Raw genomic sequence first — 19,023 nt, 5'->3', positions numbered from 1 at the left:
TGTTCTATTACCCGGTGAACTGAATCCTCCTGGTGTCCACATCTTACTTTTATATCCCAGGAGCCTTGTGTTCATCTTTCCCCCTTATGTTTATTTTTAACATGTCCCAGCAGTTGGTGAGCACACCCCAGAAACTGGATTTTGCTGATCTTCTGATCCCTGACTTTGAACACCTCCAGCAATCTTTGGTAACTCCATATACACACATCACATCTCACACACACACACATCAGATGATGAGTATCTGTTTTGCTCAAACTGAATTAAATATGCATTTTACAAGTGTCTGGAATCAGGGGCCTCTGCATTTGATGTGTGTATAATTGGAACAGGATGTGGTGTTTCCATTTATTTTAATTAACTAAATAATTCATTTTAGTTTATTTTTATGGTATCCAGGTGGCTAGGACAAAAACTTGTTCAAATAAACTGAGTGGTTTTAGAAAAAGGATTTTTTCAAATAAAAGGATTTGAATGGACATTCAGTGACCTAAAATCTACTTTCTTCAGAGCAGATAAAATAAATACATGCCTGGCGCAGTGGCATGAGGATCCCAAGTTCAAAGCCAGCCTTAGCAGTTTAGTGAGGCTCTAAGCAACTCAGCAAGACTGTTTCTTTTTTTTTTTTTAAAGAGAATTTTATTTTTAATATTTATTTTTTAGTTCTCGGTGGACACAACATCTTTGTTGGTATGTGGTGCTGAGGATCGAACCCAGGCCGCACGCACTCCAGGCGAGCGCGCTACCAGTTGAGCCACATCCCCAGCCCCGTCAGCAAGACTGTTTCTAAATAAAATATATAAAAAGCTGGAGATGTTGCTCAGTGGTTAAGCACCCCTGGGTTCAATCCCTGGTACAAAAAACAAAAACAAACAAACAAACAAAAAAAACACATGAAGGTGCAACTTTGGGGGTAGGAGTTAGGAGAATGCAAGGCTGCTGTCAACAAGGAGAGATATTTATACTGAAACTGTAGAACTGAGCAGATGACAGCTAAACACTGCTCCTTTCCCATGGCTTTCCTGTGAGCTCAAGGGTACCAAACTACAAGGAATCAGACATATTGGTGGAAATAAGTCCCAATTTCAGAACAACTACAACTTTTGAGGAATAAAGTTCTACCACGCGGCCTGCGCAGTGGTTTCATTAATGAGGTTCTAGGCATAAAGTTAGTTAGACGAGATCGAAATAAAAACACAAGACTCAATTACCTTAATTCTATTGCTAGGTCCGAGACGGCTCCCCTCTCTGGTTCGCTCCTCTAGCCGCCCAGCAGGGCAGCAAGGATTACTCAGGGCTAGCAGGAGAGAGAGAGTGAGCACGCTGGGGAGTAGCCTTTTATTAGGGAACCAGAGATTCAGGGGAGAATTCCATCCAATGAAGGTTGAGGGGGGGCTGCACTCCAAGGTCAGGGTCAGCGATTGGGTCCCCGGGGTCAGTGGTCAGGCACACCCCCACACGGATGGGCTCTCTCATCAGGAGAGGGACGGGAAAAACTTCGACATTTGCCAAAGTGCCTCAGACCCTCAACGGGAGGCACCCGATCACGTGTGAGAATGGCGTCCCACATAAAGTAAGTTCACTTGTTCTTTTTTTTTTTTTGAGGGGGGTGGGGGGTTATTGTTGCTATGTTGACTGAACATCCCCAGATTTTTTTCATTTTTAATTTGGAGACAGGTCTCGCTAAGTTACCCAGGTGGCCTCAAACTTGTGATTTTCCTGCCTCAGTCTCCTGAGTCACTCAGATCACAGTCGTGCCTCACTGGGTTCCCGACCCACAAGTTTCGTTGATTCAATAGCCTTAATTCCTGCTCCCTTCTGTTCCCTAGCCCTTGGCTTATTCTGGCTAACCTAACTTTAATCCCCTTGGTTTTCACAACTCCAGAATGCATTGGATTTATGTTTTTGAAACTTTATCTTGGTAGCAGAATAAAGGGTGTGGAGGGTGCCAGGCTAGGCAAAGACAAAATAAAGAAAGAAAAGAAAAGAAAAAAGAAAGAAAGAAGAATGAAAGAAAGAAAGATGGATGCAACTCAGAGGAAGAGTCCCAAGAAGCATGAACATGGTTTTCGCTCACCAGCACCGCAGGAAAAAAAATCCAACCCAATTAGGTGAAGGCCAAAAGGCAAAAATCTTTTGAGGCTCTCCACGCCTTTCAGGATAGTGTTCCAAGTCCTTTCTTAAAGAAGCAGAGAAGATCACACAGTTCCTGCCACTGCCCACCTCGCTACATTCCCACCGGAAGTCATCCGCAGCTGTTCCCTCAGTGCCTCACGCTGTTACCATCCCTCAAACCGCAAAAGTTAGCGGAAAGGGACACGTCTTCGGAGACCCCGCCCACAAAAGGGTACGCTTGCGTGCTCGACGCAGCGGCGGCCATTTTGGTCTTGGGCAGCCGCGCACCCTGAGGCTCACTCTGTGAGATTGAGGGTGGCTCCAGCGCTGCACAGGGATAGCTAGAGGCCACCTGACACCCTTTGCCATGGCGGGTGCATGGCCGCGAGACCATGGGCTTCCTTGCCCTTCTGTCTCCAAGTACCATCCTTCCTGCCACTACTGCCCCAGCCTCTGCTTTTTCCTTTTCACCACTGATAGTGAAACAGACTATTAAAGCCCTCGAGGAGAGGAAAGGGGCTTGGCAAGTGAAACAAGTGAAGGTCACGGTCACGGGTCCTCTTGGACTCACATGTGACAGTTTTGGAAGGGTGTCAGAAACACAGACCAGGGTGCCCAGGACTGAAAAGACTTGGTAGATTTTGGAACATTTCAACGCCCCCATGCTTGTTATTTTTATCACCTCTGACTGCCTCCCTTTAGGGACTCCCATGCAGAATCAAGACTCCTAGAATGAAAAAAGCCGTGTGTGTGTGTGTGTGTGTGTGTGTGTGTGTGTGGTGTGTGCCTGTGGCGACATCAGGAAGGGGGAGCTGGGACATTGTGTCCCAGGCAGAACTAACGTGGGGGAGAAGAGCCTTTTGAGCCTGCATAGGCAGCAGGTCCAGGGAGGGAGAGGAATTCAGGCCAGACTTGGGGTGGCCTAGGGAGTCCTCAGTCTTGTGTAGCTGCTATACCTACTCAGTAGTCAAAGGGTGCCTGGCTTCTTAAAGGGGTGAGAAATAACCTGGAACCCAAAGGAATGGGAAGTCCATGGAGAAGGGCCTAGAGTTGGTGGGGAGGGACCAAGGTCTTCTAGTCAACGGGGTGGAGAATAACACCCAATCTCAGAATTCTGGAGGCTTACTGAGATCTTTTTCAATAATAAGACAGGTACCTGTCAGCATGCTCAGCTTCCTGCACCCCAGCCTGATGGAGAGAGGTAGCAGAGGATACAGAAATACCAGGTGGGGGATTGCACAGTTTATTTCCAAACACAGTCAGAGGACAGGGTGTCAGGTGGCCAGCAGTCTCCATCTGCATCCCCTCTCTGCATTTGGCTTAATCAACAACTTCCCTCCCCTTGTCCCCAAGTCCCTAGGCTGTGCAAGATAGAGAAGGTACTGCCACTGCCTCCAGGAGGAGCCTAGGCAGGCGGGGAGCATGGAGTGTGGGGTGGGGGTGGAGTTCAAGTATTCACAGTTCTCCCATTCAGATTACACTATGCCCAGGCCAGGAGGCAATTCCAGCTTCAGGATGGCTCCTGATGATAAAGACCCCCTCCCACTCAGACACTGACTGCCTCTGAGCTCTCCTTTTTCTTAAAATAAACCAAGCCCTAGGTCCTGCAACTGGCAAGCAGGGGGCCTCAGCACACCTGCTTACCCAAGAACCCAAGGGAGGGTCTTTACCTGTAGTGACTGGATTAGAAACAAGTGGTTTCAGGTGAGGGGAAGGGGAAGAACTGAGAGGACCTGGGGGTGGGTGGGTGGCAGGCTTGGAGGGTCCTGATGGATATGTTCAGAACATTCTAGTCTGCACTGCCACCTCCAATCCCACCTCTGCCTCACACCCCAGGCCCAGAATCCCTGAGAGTCCAACCACAAGGCCAACATGGAGTGGGGAGTGGGGGAGTGGGAGCAGGAGGGGAGCTGAGCAGGTCCTTGACCCCCTACACCAACCAGTCCTGTTATGGGAGCCATGTTTAGGGAGGGCCAGGACTGTACTCCAGTCCCACCTCTCAGGCTCTGATTTTCCAAAAGAGCTGAGTCTGGGGGGCACAGTGTTGACCCACTGACCAGCATACCCTAGATATCCTGACCCTGGACAGAGTGGTGGGAAAGGGGATGGGTCCTCCCAAGGGTATATAAAAAGCTAAAACCATTAGAACTTCCTGGGAAGAAGTGGTTCCCAGCCTCTTGCCTCCCTAAGGTATCAATCTCCCCAGCCCCCTAAAGACAGGACTAAGGGGGTCCCAGAGAACTGAGGAAAGAGGCTACAGCCTCTCTCTGACAGGATAGTGCCCAGAGAAGGGGCCCATTAGCACCATGCAATGTTGGGGCACCTGTGTGGCCTGAATGACCCCTGGACGGGGTCCACTGCTGGAATGCCCACTTGCTAAAGCTTCTGTACTCTTGGGGGGAACCCCTGCAGGGGAGAGGGGAGGGAGTTTTGGCTAAAATCCAGTCAGGGGTCCCCACTTGAACCCCAAAGGGCCCCCCAGGAGTCATGACTTGAAGAATCTTCGTACCACAAACTGGCCCAGCAGAACCACAGCCAGAACCACCAGCACATTCCGGATTGGGCCGTTGCCCAAGTCCAGGGCTGCCACCTGCCAGAAGAGACAAGGTGGTCAAAGAAAGGCTGATACCGGGCCCCAGGGCAACCCCAGCAGCAGGAAGGATTGGGTGACCCCCAGGCACTCACCCAGCCTCCTCTCTGTGCGATCCACCGGGCAATGCAGCGATGCAACATGAAGTCGACCACAAAGCGGGTCACCTGGCTCAGGAAGCCTGTCAGGCCATGCCGGTAGACGTGTAAGGCCAGGCGATAGCCAAAGCCCAGGAGAGCCACCACACGGCCCCAGTTGATGCCACTCTCAAACAGGCTGTGAGCAGAGCATGCCACAGGTCAGTGGAGAGCTCCTGGGGGCCCCTTCCACCTGCCCTCCCTCTCCTGCCTCCTTGTACCCCACCCCTCTCCCAGATGGGAAGCTAAATGGCTTAGCTGCGAATCAGGGCCGCAGAGGCTGCCTTAGTCTGGCCTTGATTTGGGAAAGGAGAAATCTCAGAGGGCATAGGAGCTACTACTGGAGTGTAGCTTCCCAAGGCCACAGGCCAACAAGGTACAGAAAGGGCAGAGGGTAGATGAGCGGACAGAGGAAGCAGGGAGATTACCTGTGGGTGTTGCTGCTGGCCTGGCAGCCCGAGGGGACAGCAGAGAGAAAACGACAGAAGAGAGATTAGGACAGGTCCCAGAATTACAGCAGCTTGGGGGCATGGTGACTAGACATTTTAGCTCTGAGCACTAATTGTAAGTCTATGACCTACTCGCACCTTTACCACCTTTACATTTCCCTGACACTCCAGGTGCGGTGATGCACTCCTGTAATCCCAGCGGCTTGGGAGGCTGAGACAGAAGGATTGCAAATTCAAAGCCAGCTTAGGCAACAGTGAGGTTCTAAGCAACTCAGTGAGACCCTGTCTCTAAATAAAATATAAAGTAGGGCTGGGGATATGGCTCAGTGGTTGAGTTTCCCCGAATTCAATCTCCGGTACTAAAAACAAAACAAAACAAAACAAAAAACCAAATTTCCTTGACACTGTTTCCCTAACTCATGTGGAAATGATGGCTGACACTTTGTAAAAGAGGACACTGTTCTAAGTGTATTTTTCCTACTTCAAAGATCAAGAGACCAAGGGGTAGAAGTTTCACAACTGCAGTTAGAGACAAAGCTAGGATGAGGCTGGGTGTGGTGGCACATGCCTGTGATCCTATCAACTCAGGAGGCTGATGTTGGAGAATCACAAGTTCAAGGCCAGCCTTAGCAATTTAGTGAGGCCCTCAGCAACTTAGCAAGACCCTGCTTCAAAATAAAAAATAAAAAAGGGCTGGGATGTGGCCCAGTGGTAAAGCTTCCTGGGTTCAATCCCCAGCACCAAAACCAAACCAAACCAAACCAAAACAAACAAACAAAAAACCACCACCAACAACAAAAAAACTGAGTGTTGAATCAGGATTTTTGTTTTTCTTTTTTTGAGGTTCTAGGAATTGAACCCAGGGCCTCACACATACTAAGCAAGCACTCTTCCACTGAGCTTTTGGTGGCTTTGTTCCCTACATGAGATTGCCTCTTAGGTACCAGATTATCGGGAGCCATTATGGGGGGGTTTAGTACCTTTAGCATCTCTGGGCCATCCTTAGATGGCCCATCTTACCCTCCCAACCCAGGGCCCCCCACAGTGTCCTGATCTAACCGGTCAAGTCCTTGGTGTCAGAACTCATAAGAGCTGTGAGCTTATGCCCAAAAGACAAATCTGGAACTGAGAGAGAGAGAGAGAGAGAGAGAGAGAGAGAGAGAGAGAGAGACGCCAAGACCACATGTGAGCTAACAGACACCAGGGACTGCACACATGTCCCCTGACACTGACAAGAAAGAGTGTGCCTGTCCATGCTGGGGAGACCATCACATAGGCAGGGTGCAGCACATTGGTGACAGGACGGCACAACAGAGTGACAGCCGGGTACCTGGAGGCGATCTTGGTGAAGAGTTCATAGGCATTCGCAGCTGTAGGTTGTAGTTGTTCAAGCATGCTCTGGAACTCAGAGTCGTAGCGCCGGTTGATGTCGTCACCAATCACAGCGAGCTGCCGACCCACCTGCCCCATGGTACTGCAGGAGTCGGAGGCAGTGGGAAATGGGCTTATAGCAGAGAGGTTCTGCCCAAGGGACCCCGGCCTTGTGTACCTCTCCTTGAAGGTCCCTGACAGTGTTAGCTGACATGAAGGCGGGGCTCAGGGACAAGGGGAAGGCATGTGTCAAAAAGGGTGCATGATCTTTTATGGGAGTGGGAACCCAAATGAGAAAGGCGTGGTAATGGGAGGAGAGAAGCCCCCCAGGCCTCCCTGGCTCCCAGGACCCACACATAGCCCCATATGAGCCTCTGTCCCCTTAAAGATGTCCCTACAGGGCTAGGGCTTACCTGGTAGGTTCTAGGGCCAAGACCATCTCTGGGTCAGCAGGGGCAGCTGCTCCCTCAGCCTCCTGCTCCTGCCGGTGACGGTAATAAACGTAGCTACGGAAAACCTCCTCCGTGTCCCGGACTACCTGCCGCTCTGAGATCAAAGCTGGGAGTCAGCAAGGGAAGACTGGACCCTAGCAGTGCATCCTTTGTGGGGGGCTCTGTGTTCCTCAAAGCCATGACTGTCCTCACCCGAGATAGAAATGTTCCCACTCCGGCCCCGTGGTGGACACCTAGTGCTCACTCTGGGGTCCTCTGCTGGGATATTCACTCAGTCCTCACAATCAACTGGGAAGGGGGAAGAGTTCCAGTTTATAGAAACCACAGCAGAGGGTGACCAAGTAATGTGCACAGGGTCACACAACTGGAACCAGCAGTGGAGCCAGGGAGTAATTCCAGGCATGTGGGCTCCCGAGTTTACCTGTGTGGGCATGAGGCACCCAGGCCTTGGGGAGAAACAGAATTCCAAGTGGTAGCTTTGGGCCAAGAAAAGTCACAAAGGGAGATAGAGTCATGAGCCCTGAACCCCAAGTCCAAGGAACAGCCTCTAGTGAACCTTCAGCTTGGCCTCCCTGCCATCCACTTGGAAGAGAGAAGGCAGGCAGCCATCTTACTTCCTCCCCCAAGTCACAACAAATGCGTTTTCGGCGGACTCCGCTCAGTGATAAGCCAGTTCACTTCCTTATTTCTCCTACTACAGGGATACAACAGCCAGGCCCCATCCTCCTGCCCTCCTTCCTCACCTTCAATCCCGCCCTCTGCGCAGGGAGGGCACTGTGCCCTCTTGCACGCTGGCTCCTGGGCCTCTCCCAACCTCTGGACCTTCCCAGCCCAGGCTCCGCCCACTCAAGCTTGACTCCAGCTCCAACTCCAGCTCCCATTTCTGAGCCCAAGGGGCCACCAGCCTTGGGCTGGGAGATACATTCCTCCTTTATTCAAGGAGCTGAGCTGAGGTAGGACCTCAGCCCTTAGTCCTCTCGGCCCTGCCCACATGGGCTCCCTCCAGCCTCCAGATAACCCTTGTGTCTATGGGAGTTCATGGTCAAGAAGACCCTTACCAGAATCGGAGGTTGGCTCTCCACATTCCTCACTGGGAGGACCTGGTCCTTGCCCGGATGCCATTTTTCAGGTCTTAGTAGAGGACAGTGTCAGCCTGTGGGAATGAGTGAGAAAAAGCAGAGATAGGGATGGGCTCTGACCAGGGACCCGAGAGAGGCTGCCTCTACCTTGGGTCCCAGCGGTATCTTCCAAGAGGAAAGAGAACTCACTGAATGACTCACTGGCCATCTTTCTAAGGAGATGGGGTCAGAAAGGTGAGGCAGTTGGGGCTGGGAATACAGCTCAACTGGTAGAGTGTCTGCCTCACATGCCCAAGGCCCGGGGTCCAACCTCCAGCACCACCAAGAAAAAAACAAGAAGAAAAGAAAGGTGAGGCATTAGGGAGAGACCGAGGGATCTAGGTATCTGTACTGGCAATCAGGACCTTTTGGAGGGGTAAGGTCACAGCCATGCCCTGGTGGCTCTTGTGTCCCATTTCACATCACTAGTTTCAGAGGTTGAGGTTTCTTTCAGTTACTCCTAGGGCCACCTGCAGGCTCTCTAGCCCACACTACCACATTTGACTCCTCCCAGCCAGTGACCCTTGAAGGCCCTCCTCAAGGGCCCACTTCCCCCTGGCTGGCAGAAACATACTTTTTTTCCAACTTAGGCCTTTCAGCAAACACCTCCTAAGAGCCTGCTGTGTACTCCTAAGTATTGAAAACCCACCTACCCCAGTGAGATAAAGCATCACCACCCTCAGGGGCAGGTGGGAAAAGGAAGGCGAGGTGCAGTTAGTGCCTGAGGCCATACAGCTAGTGGGGCAGGTCAGGATGGTTATCTGATCTCCAGGAGTGCACACACCGTGTATCTTCTCTTCCAGTTTGTGGATTTGGGATTTCAGAGGGTGTCCTTTTTCCCCCGGGGCAGCTCTCTCCATCCGGCAACTCCCCGTCTGTGCCCTCCCCACTCCTGCCCTCAGGAGGACCTCAGGAGTCAGCGTGACACAGCCCCCAACCTGCCTCACACCACGCAGCTCTGCCATACACCTGTGCTCCGGCTCCCAGCCCCAGTTTTCCTCTTTGCCCAGTCCGGGCATGGCCTCGATTCCGGCAGAGGGAGTATTTCCTGATTTCAACGGTTTCACTTTCAGTTTGCGCCCCTTCCAGAGTCCCACTTCTTTCCAAGTGTCCTCCATCACCCAGGCAGGAAGCGCCCCTCCTCCCGTCCTTGAAGAGGACTCAGCCCCACCCTGTACCCAGGGCTGCAGACCCCTACCTGGCCCCAGGCCCACATGCCCACACTCACCCTCCTTCCGCTTAGGCCTGGGATCATTTTTGAGTTACCTAAGAGCTCCCTGAGAAGAGGTAGCGGAGCGCTGACCCACCTGTACACTCAGTTTTTCCTACCTCTACCCTCTTAGGGACAAGGATGAGGCAAAGGCAGACCCTCCCCTCCCCCACCCCTGGGCGCCAGGCCTTGTACAGCTCTTTGCCTGCACACCTCACGCCCCAGCCTCTTCCTAAGATGCCCTTTCCTCTTCTCTGGTCTCCAAAATCTGGTCCCCCTGGGACAGCACTGCCAGGGGATGCTGACGGAATCGCCAGCTCCCTCTAACTCCTTCCTCCCCAGGGGCTCACTGCTGGAGAGCAGACGGAGTCTCAGAACAGCCCCCAAAGCCGGTGGCCTGTGCTCACCAGGGCCTCCGCCTACCCCCACCATCCCAGTGGCCTAACTTCCCATTCCACCCCCATCTCCTTGGCTTGCTGGGCCTACGAAGGATGTTCCCCAGGAAGATACGCCTGGCCTGGCCCCAGACCCAGTCTAGAGATCCCGGGGCAGCAGAAAGCTCTGTGAAAGTATTATTCCCTACCCTTGACCTTGGCTCTGACCTCCTCTCCCAACCTCCCAGATTGCTAAATTGCCTGGTTCTCTGGCATTCAGGGCCATCCAGGGCCGAGGCTAGAGGGGGAGCTATCTGGGAGAGGGGAGCCAGAGGTAGCCTGTCGAGATCAGACCCCCAGCGGGGCATGGGGACCTGCCTGGGCAAGTCTCGAGACTTCTCCTCCCTACCCGGCTCTCGGTGGGCTCTCTGCCCCACGCTGGGGCTGAAACTTGCAGGATTAGGGAAGATGGAGGGAACTGCCGGCTTACCTGTCCAGTCTCTGGTCCAGAGCCGGAAAGCTCGGCAGGGCCAAGGCCGAAGATCCCCAAGGGCTGGTGGCTGCTCCCAGCGGCAGGGTTTTGGGCTCAGCTTCCAGGAACCGGCGTCAGTGCATTCCTGGTGTCAGGATGCAGCCCTTGCTTGTCCTGGTGCGGCCTCAGGGACCCGCGCGGCTCCACCGATCCTAGAGGTGCCGGCAGCACCCAGCTGCAATCAGCTCCCTCTAGAGGAAGTTGCTTGGTGGCCACCGGATGCGGATGCACAGGCCTATAGCCTGGAGGCACGGGCTGGGCGGGCTGTGGGGGGAAGCTGGTCCTCACTCTCTCCCCCTCCTCTCTCTCCCCCTCCCCCTGCCCACTTCCCAGCCAGGCGGAGAGGCTTCCTGGGGCTCACTGCTTTTCCCTGTCCCTTATTCCAGTCCTACTTGATTTTCCCTCTCTTCCCTCAGTCAACACTAATAAAAAAACGCGATTGAGAAGTTTCTTAAGCACCTCAGCTTAGCAATGCAGTTCAGAAATCATTCTTTCCTCGTATCTTCTCCACACCTTTGGAAGTCGGGATGGTTGACTAGGCCCATTTTACAAATGGACCAAGTGAGGCTGGCTCTACTGGTTTGAGGAACTCTCCCAAGGTCACCGACCTGGGTTCATGGTCAGATTCGTGGGTGCTGCGGGGAATACCACTCCTAAACTGGGATTCAATATACATTCAAATCTGGGCAACGAGGCACCTTGGAAGTCTCTGGGATCCCAAATCTTGAAAGTGACCAGCAGGGAAGCAGAGATGTAGACCCTGGAGTCTGTGCTACCACCTAAACCTGCGCAGGCCAGTGGGGACAAGAGGGAGGACAGAAACTGTGTGGCTTCAGGAATGTTCCCAAGCACAGAATAAACTACAGAAGGACAGAAGTGTGTGCAGAGTCCCCAGCAGCCCCCGCCTCCTCCTTAGGGTCCCTTCCCTCACAGTCTTCCTGTCCATCCCCTGCCAGGCCTTCTGGGCTCTCAAAAACCTCTTCTCCGTCCAGTCTTGACCTGGACTCCAGCCCCAGGGCCACCCCCAGCTTGTCCCCCATGCTCCCTGGAGCCTCGTCAACCTGGAGCCCAGCTAGACTGCGCCCTCTCCTCTGCTCCGTCACCCGGTCCTCTCTGTCTCATCCCCCTTTGTGTCCCCCACCCCATACTGAGCCCCCACCCCCGCCTCATCTTTGCCTTCTAGAACTCCTGGAAGTCTCCAACTGGAGGTTTTCATTTGAAAACTCCCTGTTCTTAAGCAGTTGGTCCTGGGCTGCTGCGACTCTTCCTTGAGTCAGGGTCCCTCTCAGGATGGAGGCCCCGGCTCGAACCTCCAGATCACGGTCACGAATTTTGGGCCGTTCTCCTATGTTCCGCTTTTTCCGAAGCTTGGTGGGCAGCAAGGGCAACCCAAAGAGCTCGGACAAGGCCCTGGCCAGGGGCCAGTTGTGCCTGCTACAAGAACAGGACACCACCTCCCTGAAGACGGGCCTCCAGGGGGACTCCGGGTGGAGGGAGCCAGGGCCCCTTGCCTCGCTGCCCTGTACCTTCTCAGTGGCCGTGCCCAGGGGCTCCGCACACCTGTTACAGCACGAGGCCTTTGGGCTGGGCATGGGGGACATGGGCTCCCAGACCACTAACCCCAAGGAGGTCCTGAGGCTGACAGCCCAGTCCGTAGAAGTGAAGCCATTCCTTCCCGGAAGAAGCCTGGAGGTGCTGGGCAACACGTCAGAGAAGAAAGAGAACCCAGAGAAGGAAGAGGAGCCAGCAGGGGAGGCCTCGGGGGACTCAGGGGATAGGTGAGGTGCTGGGGTCAAGGAGGGTGGTTGTGTTGGGGACCCGGATGGGGCGGGAGCCTGAGGTAGAGGTACTGGGAAGAGGCCTGAACATGGGACACAGGTGGGCCAAAGAAGTAATCTGGGCAGGAAGGACTTCATTAACACTTCTTTGGGATGGGCTATCTTCAAATCTGCTGGGGCTGTTCATTAATATTTCTTTTTTGAACTGAATATCACATTTTATTTATTTAAAAAAATTTTTTTGTTATTATTAGTTGTTCAAAACATTACAAAGCTCTTGACATATCATATTTCATTATTAATATTTCTTTGGGATGGACTTTGGGCCTAGGGCTTTTCTGGGGACTTCATTAACATTTCAAGAGTTGCTCAACTCTTCCGGAAATTCATTCCCAGCATGGCCTCCATTTTAGATTTCACTGGATATTAGATCCGATTTACCTAACTACACTGACTACCTAACTTTAAATCTGGCTTCAGAGGCACATGCCTGTGATCCCAGCCACTCAGGAGACTGAGGAGGGAGGATCGCCAGTTGGAGACCAGCCTCAGAAATGTACGGAGGCCCTAAGTAACTTAGTGAGACCCTGTCTCAAAATAAAAAATAAAAGGGGCTGAGGATGAACTCAGTGGTAAATGAGTTCCATCCCTGGTACCAAAAAAAAAAAAAAAGAAAGAAAGAGTGGGGAGGTCTATAGATGACGGTTTGGAGGGGAGACCCATGGGGTCCTCCACAAGTACAGAGTTGTGGATGAAAGGGTGATGAAGGGTGCGGTTGGGGGTGTGGCTTTGTGGTGGAGGGCTTGCCTAAGCCCTTGAGGCCTGGATTTGGAGCCCAGCATTGGTAGGGAAACCAGGAGAGAGGGGGATGGGCTAAGGGCTGGAGGGAGTACACAGGGTGGGCTCCCTCAGCCTCCCTCTCCCGCTGCCTGCCCTCCAGACTCTCTCCTTCTGGTTCCCCACTCCCCCTGGGCCTGGGCCTTCTGAGTGAGAAAGGGGGACCACCTCTCTCAGTCTCCTTCTTTCCTCCACACTGACTTTCTTGGGGTGGGGGTAGCCCCTTCCATGACGAAGACCCCGGGGGGCCCACAGGAGAGGACTAATGGAGGGGGCCAGGCAGGCCTGTGGGAAAGCCTTGCCTGGGAGGTTTGGGGTGGGAAGGTCACTGCCCCTTCTCTGGGCCCACCTGCCTCCCCTAGCTGACTGTGCTTTGGGATTAGGAGCCACCTGGCCCAGGCCCTGGAGGAGGAGCAAGAAGGCCTGAAGTACACGGAGCTGCTGGAAGTCAGCAGGGAGGAGGAGGAGGAGGAGGAGGAGGCGCGCCTACTTGATGGTGAGTAATGGTGGCCCTAGGCAGAGGGGTGCAGGGCCTGGCAGCCCACAGGACCCATTCTGAGGAATGCTGAAGTCAGACTGCCTGGGTTCGGAGCCCCCTTCCGTCAGGCTGTGTGGTGGTGGTGTGTTGTTAACCTCAGCAGTTTCCTCATCTGTAAAATGAGAGCAAATCAGTTGCAAGGATTGACCAAGGTGGCTTCCTCGGGGGCCTAAAACGGGGCCTGGCGCACAGCAAGGGTTTGGTAAAGAACCCTTTGGTAACCCTGCCCTCAGCTCAGCCTGCCCCACCTCCTTGGCCCGGGACCCCTCCTTCCTCCCAGCCACCTGCTCATCAGTGACTGCTGTCCTTCCACAGGAGACCCCAGGCTGGCCTCTTCCAAGGCAGGAACTCCCTGGAACCGCCTCCTCGGTTTGTACAAGCAGCTCCAGAAATCAGCCATTGTCAAGGTCTGTGGTGGTGGGGGGTGGGGTCCTGGCTGAGCCCAGGCTGTGTGGCTCGGTCCCTTGGGAACAGTCTCCTTTCTTCACCTTCGGGGACTGTTGTTCTCTCCTACTTTCTGTTTTCTTGAGGGAGGGTGAGGGCTGCAGGCTCGGGGTCCTAGCCCTCCGCACCTGCTCAGAGACTTTCCTCTCAAGGAAGGCTTGCCCCTCCAGGAGAAAGGGGAGGAAGAGGAAATGGAGGAAGAGGACAATTCATTCAAGCTCTGTGTCCCAAGAATTATTGGCTTCCAGTCACCACTGCACAAGACTTTTAGGTCCACAGATACAGTGGGTAAGACTCTCCACCCCACCCCTCGCCTCCCAGATTGTTCCCAGACCCAGGAAGCCCCCCTTATATTGCACGAGGTCCAAGAGTACAATATAAGCATTGACCACCAGATGGCATCAGAGGACCTAAGATGACCAACAGGGATGGGGGACCTGTGTGTGATGGGGCTGGAGGTCTCTAGGTCCAGCAAGGGTCCCTCAGGGTTTCTGAGGCTGCAGGGTGGGGGTGAGGCCATTCGAGCACCATACTTTCTCCAGCCCAGAGGTTTTATTTTTTGGGAGGAGTCCCTGGTTCATGCACTGCTGTGTCTGAGCCCTGGAGAGTCCTCTCTCCTAGTACAGCCCCAAACATGAAGGACAGTTGGATCAGAATTGGTAAGAATGTATGACAGGGGCTGGGGATCTACTCAGTTGGTAGAGTACTTGCCTTGCATGCCCAAGGCCCTGGGTTCAATCCCCAGCACCAGAACCAAAAAAGAATATATGACAGAAATCACTGTTGGCCTGTAATCCCAGCTGCTTGGAAGCCTGAGGGAGGAGGATCGACTGAAAGAAGGATTGACCACAAGTTCAAGGCCGTCCTGGACAACTTATGGAGCCCCTTTCTCAAAATAAAATTTAAACAAAGCACTGGGATTAGAGATACAGCTCAATGGTAGAGGAAGCCCTGCGTTCAACACCCAGGACCACAAAAAGAAAACAAATGAAAGAAAAAAATTATTGAGCCAGGGTGTAGCTCAGTGGTAGGGGGTGTACTTAGCATTATGAGGCCCCTGGGTTCAATTTCCAGCACCAACGTTCACCTCCCAACCCCCCCCCCAAAACCCCCAAAAGTCATTGTTGACATTTACTTAGCCATTACTGGGTGACCAGACCCTCACATAAGCACTTTCATAAAATGGTAGATTACAACTCTGAAGTAGATCCTGTTATCATCACCACTTACAGAAGGAAAGCACAGAGACATTAGATAATATGTCCAAGGTCACACAGCTAGTAATGAGCAGAGCTGGAATTGAACTAACAGATCCAGGCTTTTGTGTGTGTGTGTGTGTGTGTGTGTGTGTGTGTGTGTGTGTGTGTGTGGGGTACCTGGGCACTTGACCACTGAGCCACATCCCCAGACCTTTTTATTTTATTTTATTTTATTTATTTTTAAAGAGAGAGAGAGAGAGAGAATTTTAATATTTATTATTTCTTAGTTTTCGGCGGACACAACATCTTTGTTTGTATGTGGTGCTGAGGATCGAACCCGGGCCGCACGCATGCCAGGCGAGCGCGCTACCGCTTGAGCCACATCCCCAGCCCCCCCAGCCCTTTTTAATATTTTATTTAGAGACAGGGTCTCACTAAATTGCTTAGGGCCTTATTAAGTTGCTGAGGCTGGCTTTGAACTTGGGATCCTTCTGCCTCAGCCTCCTGAGCCTCTGGGATTACAGGCTCCTGTCGCAGGGGCTGGGTCCAAGCTCTTTAGTTTGTGGGTGAAGAGATCTGCCCCCCTATGCTCTGCCCAGGAGCAGCCTCACATCTGGGCTTTGCAGGAGGAGCCCCCCTTCTTGGGGTAGGAGGGCCTGGCTGGCTCCCGGTAACTGAAGAGCTTTGAGGGGGCGTTCTTGGGTGGCCGAGCTGGAGTGAGGTTAGAAAAGCAGCCTCCCCCTCTTGGTCCTTGGGTCCCTGGCACCTGGTTCCACTCTGCTCCTGCGTTCTCACGCTCTGGGAATATTGGAATAGCAAACTCGGTTTCTCCTATGCTGTCATAACACAAAATACTGTGATACAGATGTGTGGCAGTACATCCCCACGCTCGAAGCCATGGAGCAGCTCCCCAGGTTCTGCAGAGGAAACCACCCAGGGTCCTCCAGTCTATTCGACTCTGACACTGTTTACCTAGAGAGAGTATCAGATCCCACGGGTTGAGGACTTAGTGCCACAAGACTGTCCTCCACATTATTTGCCATACTGGAGATCGAACCCAGGGGTACTCTACCACTGCACTGTACCCCTGGCTCTTTTGATTTTTTTACTTCAGCCACTGGCTAAATTGCCAAGGCTGGCCTGGAACCTCTAATCCTCCTGCCTTAGGCTCCTGGGTTGCTAGAATTATAGGCACAGGCCACCGTACCTGGCATGTCCCCCACTTTAAATGCCAATCTCAAGTGCCAGGTTGTTTTATCCATGCTTCTGACCAACCAGCTACCAGTCAGGGTTCCTGTGACCCCCTCCCCAAGCTCAACTTGCTTGAGCAGCTCACAGGACAGAGGAGACATTTGACTTACCTTTACCCGTTTATTATGAAAGATATCAATAAGGGTACAGATGAAGCCTAGGGCAGGGCATGGGGGTTTCTCACCCTCTCCTGGCCACCGGCCACTGCACCCCAGCTACCCAGCAGTTCAGCCACCCGGAAGTTCTCCAAGATCCATCCTTTTGCTTTTTCATAGGTATGACTGACTAAATCTTTGGCCACTGGTGATCCATTTAACCCTCATCCCCTCTCCCCTCCCTGGAGGCTGGATTTGCAGAGGTCAAAGTCCCAACCCTCTGAAACCACCTTGGTCTCTCAGGTGACAGCTGTCATCCCCAAGCTGCAGAAGGGCTGTCAGCTCTCAGTCATCCATCCGCATACCCAAAGACACTTACCACTTTGAAGATGCCAAGGATTTCAGGAGTTGCATGCCAGGAAACAGGATGAAGACCAAATATATATTTCACAATCTCACATATGCCCATCTCTCTGGCTCTCAGGTTTTGTGGAGTCGGAGTTGAAGAAACTTCTGGCAGTTCAGCGAGAGGCTCGCCTCTGGAAGATGGGCAGCCTAGAGGGCCGGGAGCTGCTGACCCGGCCGGAGATCACCCTGGAGGAGGCTGGCATGGTGGATGGCCAGGTATGCCTGGCCACCCCAGACCACCAAGGCCCCTGCCTGAGGGCGTTGGTGAAAGAGGCTTCCTACCTCCTCAGGGCTCAGCCCCCACTGCCTGGGTAGGGTTGGGGAAGACCCCTTTTTAGTTGTAGCATTTCTGAATTCAGGATCCTGCGACCTTGAACTCACATGCACAGGCACAGACACACATATGTGTGCATCCTCACCCACCCCCACACACTTCCTCAGTCATCTCTCACTTGAACCAGAGTCATGAACACTGAGGGGATTTGTCTAGACAGGCTGAAATCATGTTAGAGCACGATATTGCTCTTCTTCTATTCTCTCCCCTGTTCTCACCCACTCTCACAAGCACCCAGAGGCTCTAGGGAGCAACCCCACTAGGCAGACCAAGGACCATGAAAGCTTAGGCCTGTCTCAGCTCCTCTGCGAGCCTGGATGGATCTCTTGTTGGAACACGTGTCAGCGCTATTTTGAGTTGATTTCTCCCCTGCCATGTCCATGTGGCTTCCAGAAGGAATGAGCCCAAGGTTGAGAGGCCAACGTCTCTTAAGCAAAGTCTCAACTCGGGCATTGACTTGCTCAATGACATTGACTCTAAGCCTTCAAGGGTCTACAGTTAAAGGCCCTGCCGCACTGGGGACAGTGGCATATGCCTCGCCTCCTGGGGTGGTGGTTACCATAAACACTGGGCACTGGGGTCACTCTCCCATTGTCCTGAACCTCCCTGAATGCCTAGGTCATGGAGGCCCCATGTCCCCTCATCCATAACACACGAGTTTGCCAGGAGCGTTGGCTCACGTCTGTAATCCCAGTGGCTTGGGAGACTGAGGCAGGAGGATCATGCATTCAAAGCCAGCCTCAGCAATGGCGAGGCACTAAGCAACTCAGTGAGACCCTGTCTCTAAATAAAATACGAAATAGGGCTGGGGATGGGGCTCAGTGCTTGAGTGTCCCGGGTTCAATCCCTGGTACCCCCCCCCAAAAAAAAACAAAGAACACACAAGTTCCCCTTTTAAGGGGCAGGCCCCTCATTTTTTCCCCTTTCATGCTAAAGGGTTCTAATCTTGGGACTCCCCCTCACCTTCCTTCTCTCTTCTTCTGAACTGTCCCTTGAGCCAGGCTGTCCTGTCCCAGGGCTCCCAGTCCTGGGGCAGCCTGAGCAGCAGAGCAGTATGGAAGGACCCTGAGGAGATTCTGGGTGATACAAGTGGGGTCCTATCCAGTCCTTGCTTTGGGGCCAGAGTTGCATCCACAATGTTTCAGGGTCTCATCCTCATTACCACCCCCACTTTCTCCTTCTCTGCCCTTAGGGACACCAAGCTGAGGGGGAACGAATCACTTCCTGGCCTTTGGAGAATGCTGGGGGCCTGGGGGAGGGAAGGGTGCAGAGTACCTGGGTCCTGGGGTTTGCAGGAGAATGGAGTCTCCATTTTATGGCAAGGAGGTATAGCTCGGGTTGGTGGCACCCAGCCAGCCTTGGGATTCTGGAACAGGTGGCTCCGGGGTGCTTCTTTCCTGAGCAGGGGAGGGTCTTGGCGTGCAGAGCAGGGAAGGGAAGGAGCCCACAGGTGCAGAGGCATCTCCTTTTCTCCGTTTCTGCCCCTCAGCATCTGCTGCTCGAGGAGATCGATGAGATGGGAAACTGGCCTCCTCCGGAGTGAGGCCCCTGCTGGCCAGAGTCTGTCCCGTCCCACCCCCTGGGCCCACATGTAGTAGGAACACATCCGAGAGGCCCCTAGAGCCTGGGGGGCTTTGGAATGAACAGTGTCCTCGCATCTGGAGGGTGGTCCAACATACTGTCCCCACCCATAAGACTCGGGCCTACGATGTTATTAATAAAAACCTGGTTTGCCTTTGGCCTCCGTGGCTTTTGTCTTTGGACCTTGCCCCCTCATCTCTGACCAGTCTA

The 19,023-nt window shown here is 53.3% G+C and overlaps 2 protein-coding genes across 2 annotated transcripts; one reads left to right on the top strand and one right to left on the bottom strand.

Annotated features, from left to right (window-relative positions):
* Window positions 1–3,349: 3,349 nt before the first annotated feature.
* Window positions 3,350–10,508, bottom strand: Bak1 (BCL2 antagonist/killer 1). Its single transcript, XM_026383648.2, has 6 exons — window positions 10,307–10,508; window positions 8,173–8,267; window positions 7,076–7,208; window positions 6,622–6,765; window positions 4,801–4,981; window positions 3,350–4,705 (listed from the first exon to the last, which is right to left on the bottom strand). The coding sequence occupies exons 2-6, from the start codon at window positions 8,234–8,236 to the stop codon at window positions 4,601–4,603; spliced, it is 627 nt and encodes a 208-aa protein (XP_026239433.1). The 5' UTR covers window positions 8,237–8,267; window positions 10,307–10,508; the 3' UTR covers window positions 3,350–4,600.
* A 1,130-nt stretch (window positions 10,509–11,638) lies between these two features.
* LOC113179089 (gametogenetin-binding protein 1-like) lies at window positions 11,639–18,775 on the top strand. The gene is made up of 6 exons (XM_077801500.1): window positions 11,639–12,126; window positions 13,347–13,459; window positions 13,817–13,908; window positions 14,050–14,233; window positions 16,975–17,114; window positions 18,722–18,775. The coding sequence occupies exons 1-6, from the start codon at window positions 11,639–11,641 to the stop codon at window positions 18,773–18,775; spliced, it is 1,071 nt and encodes a 356-aa protein (XP_077657626.1).
* The last annotated feature ends 248 nt before the right edge of the window (window positions 18,776–19,023 follow it).

The sequence above is a fragment of the Urocitellus parryii genome, chromosome 8, assembly GCF_045843805.1.
Source record: "Urocitellus parryii isolate mUroPar1 chromosome 8, mUroPar1.hap1, whole genome shotgun sequence".
NCBI classification, from domain to species: domain Eukaryota; kingdom Metazoa; phylum Chordata; class Mammalia; order Rodentia; family Sciuridae; genus Urocitellus; species Urocitellus parryii.
Note: the sequence above shows the minus strand (reverse complement) of the source record. Positions and strands in the feature narration are given on the sequence as shown.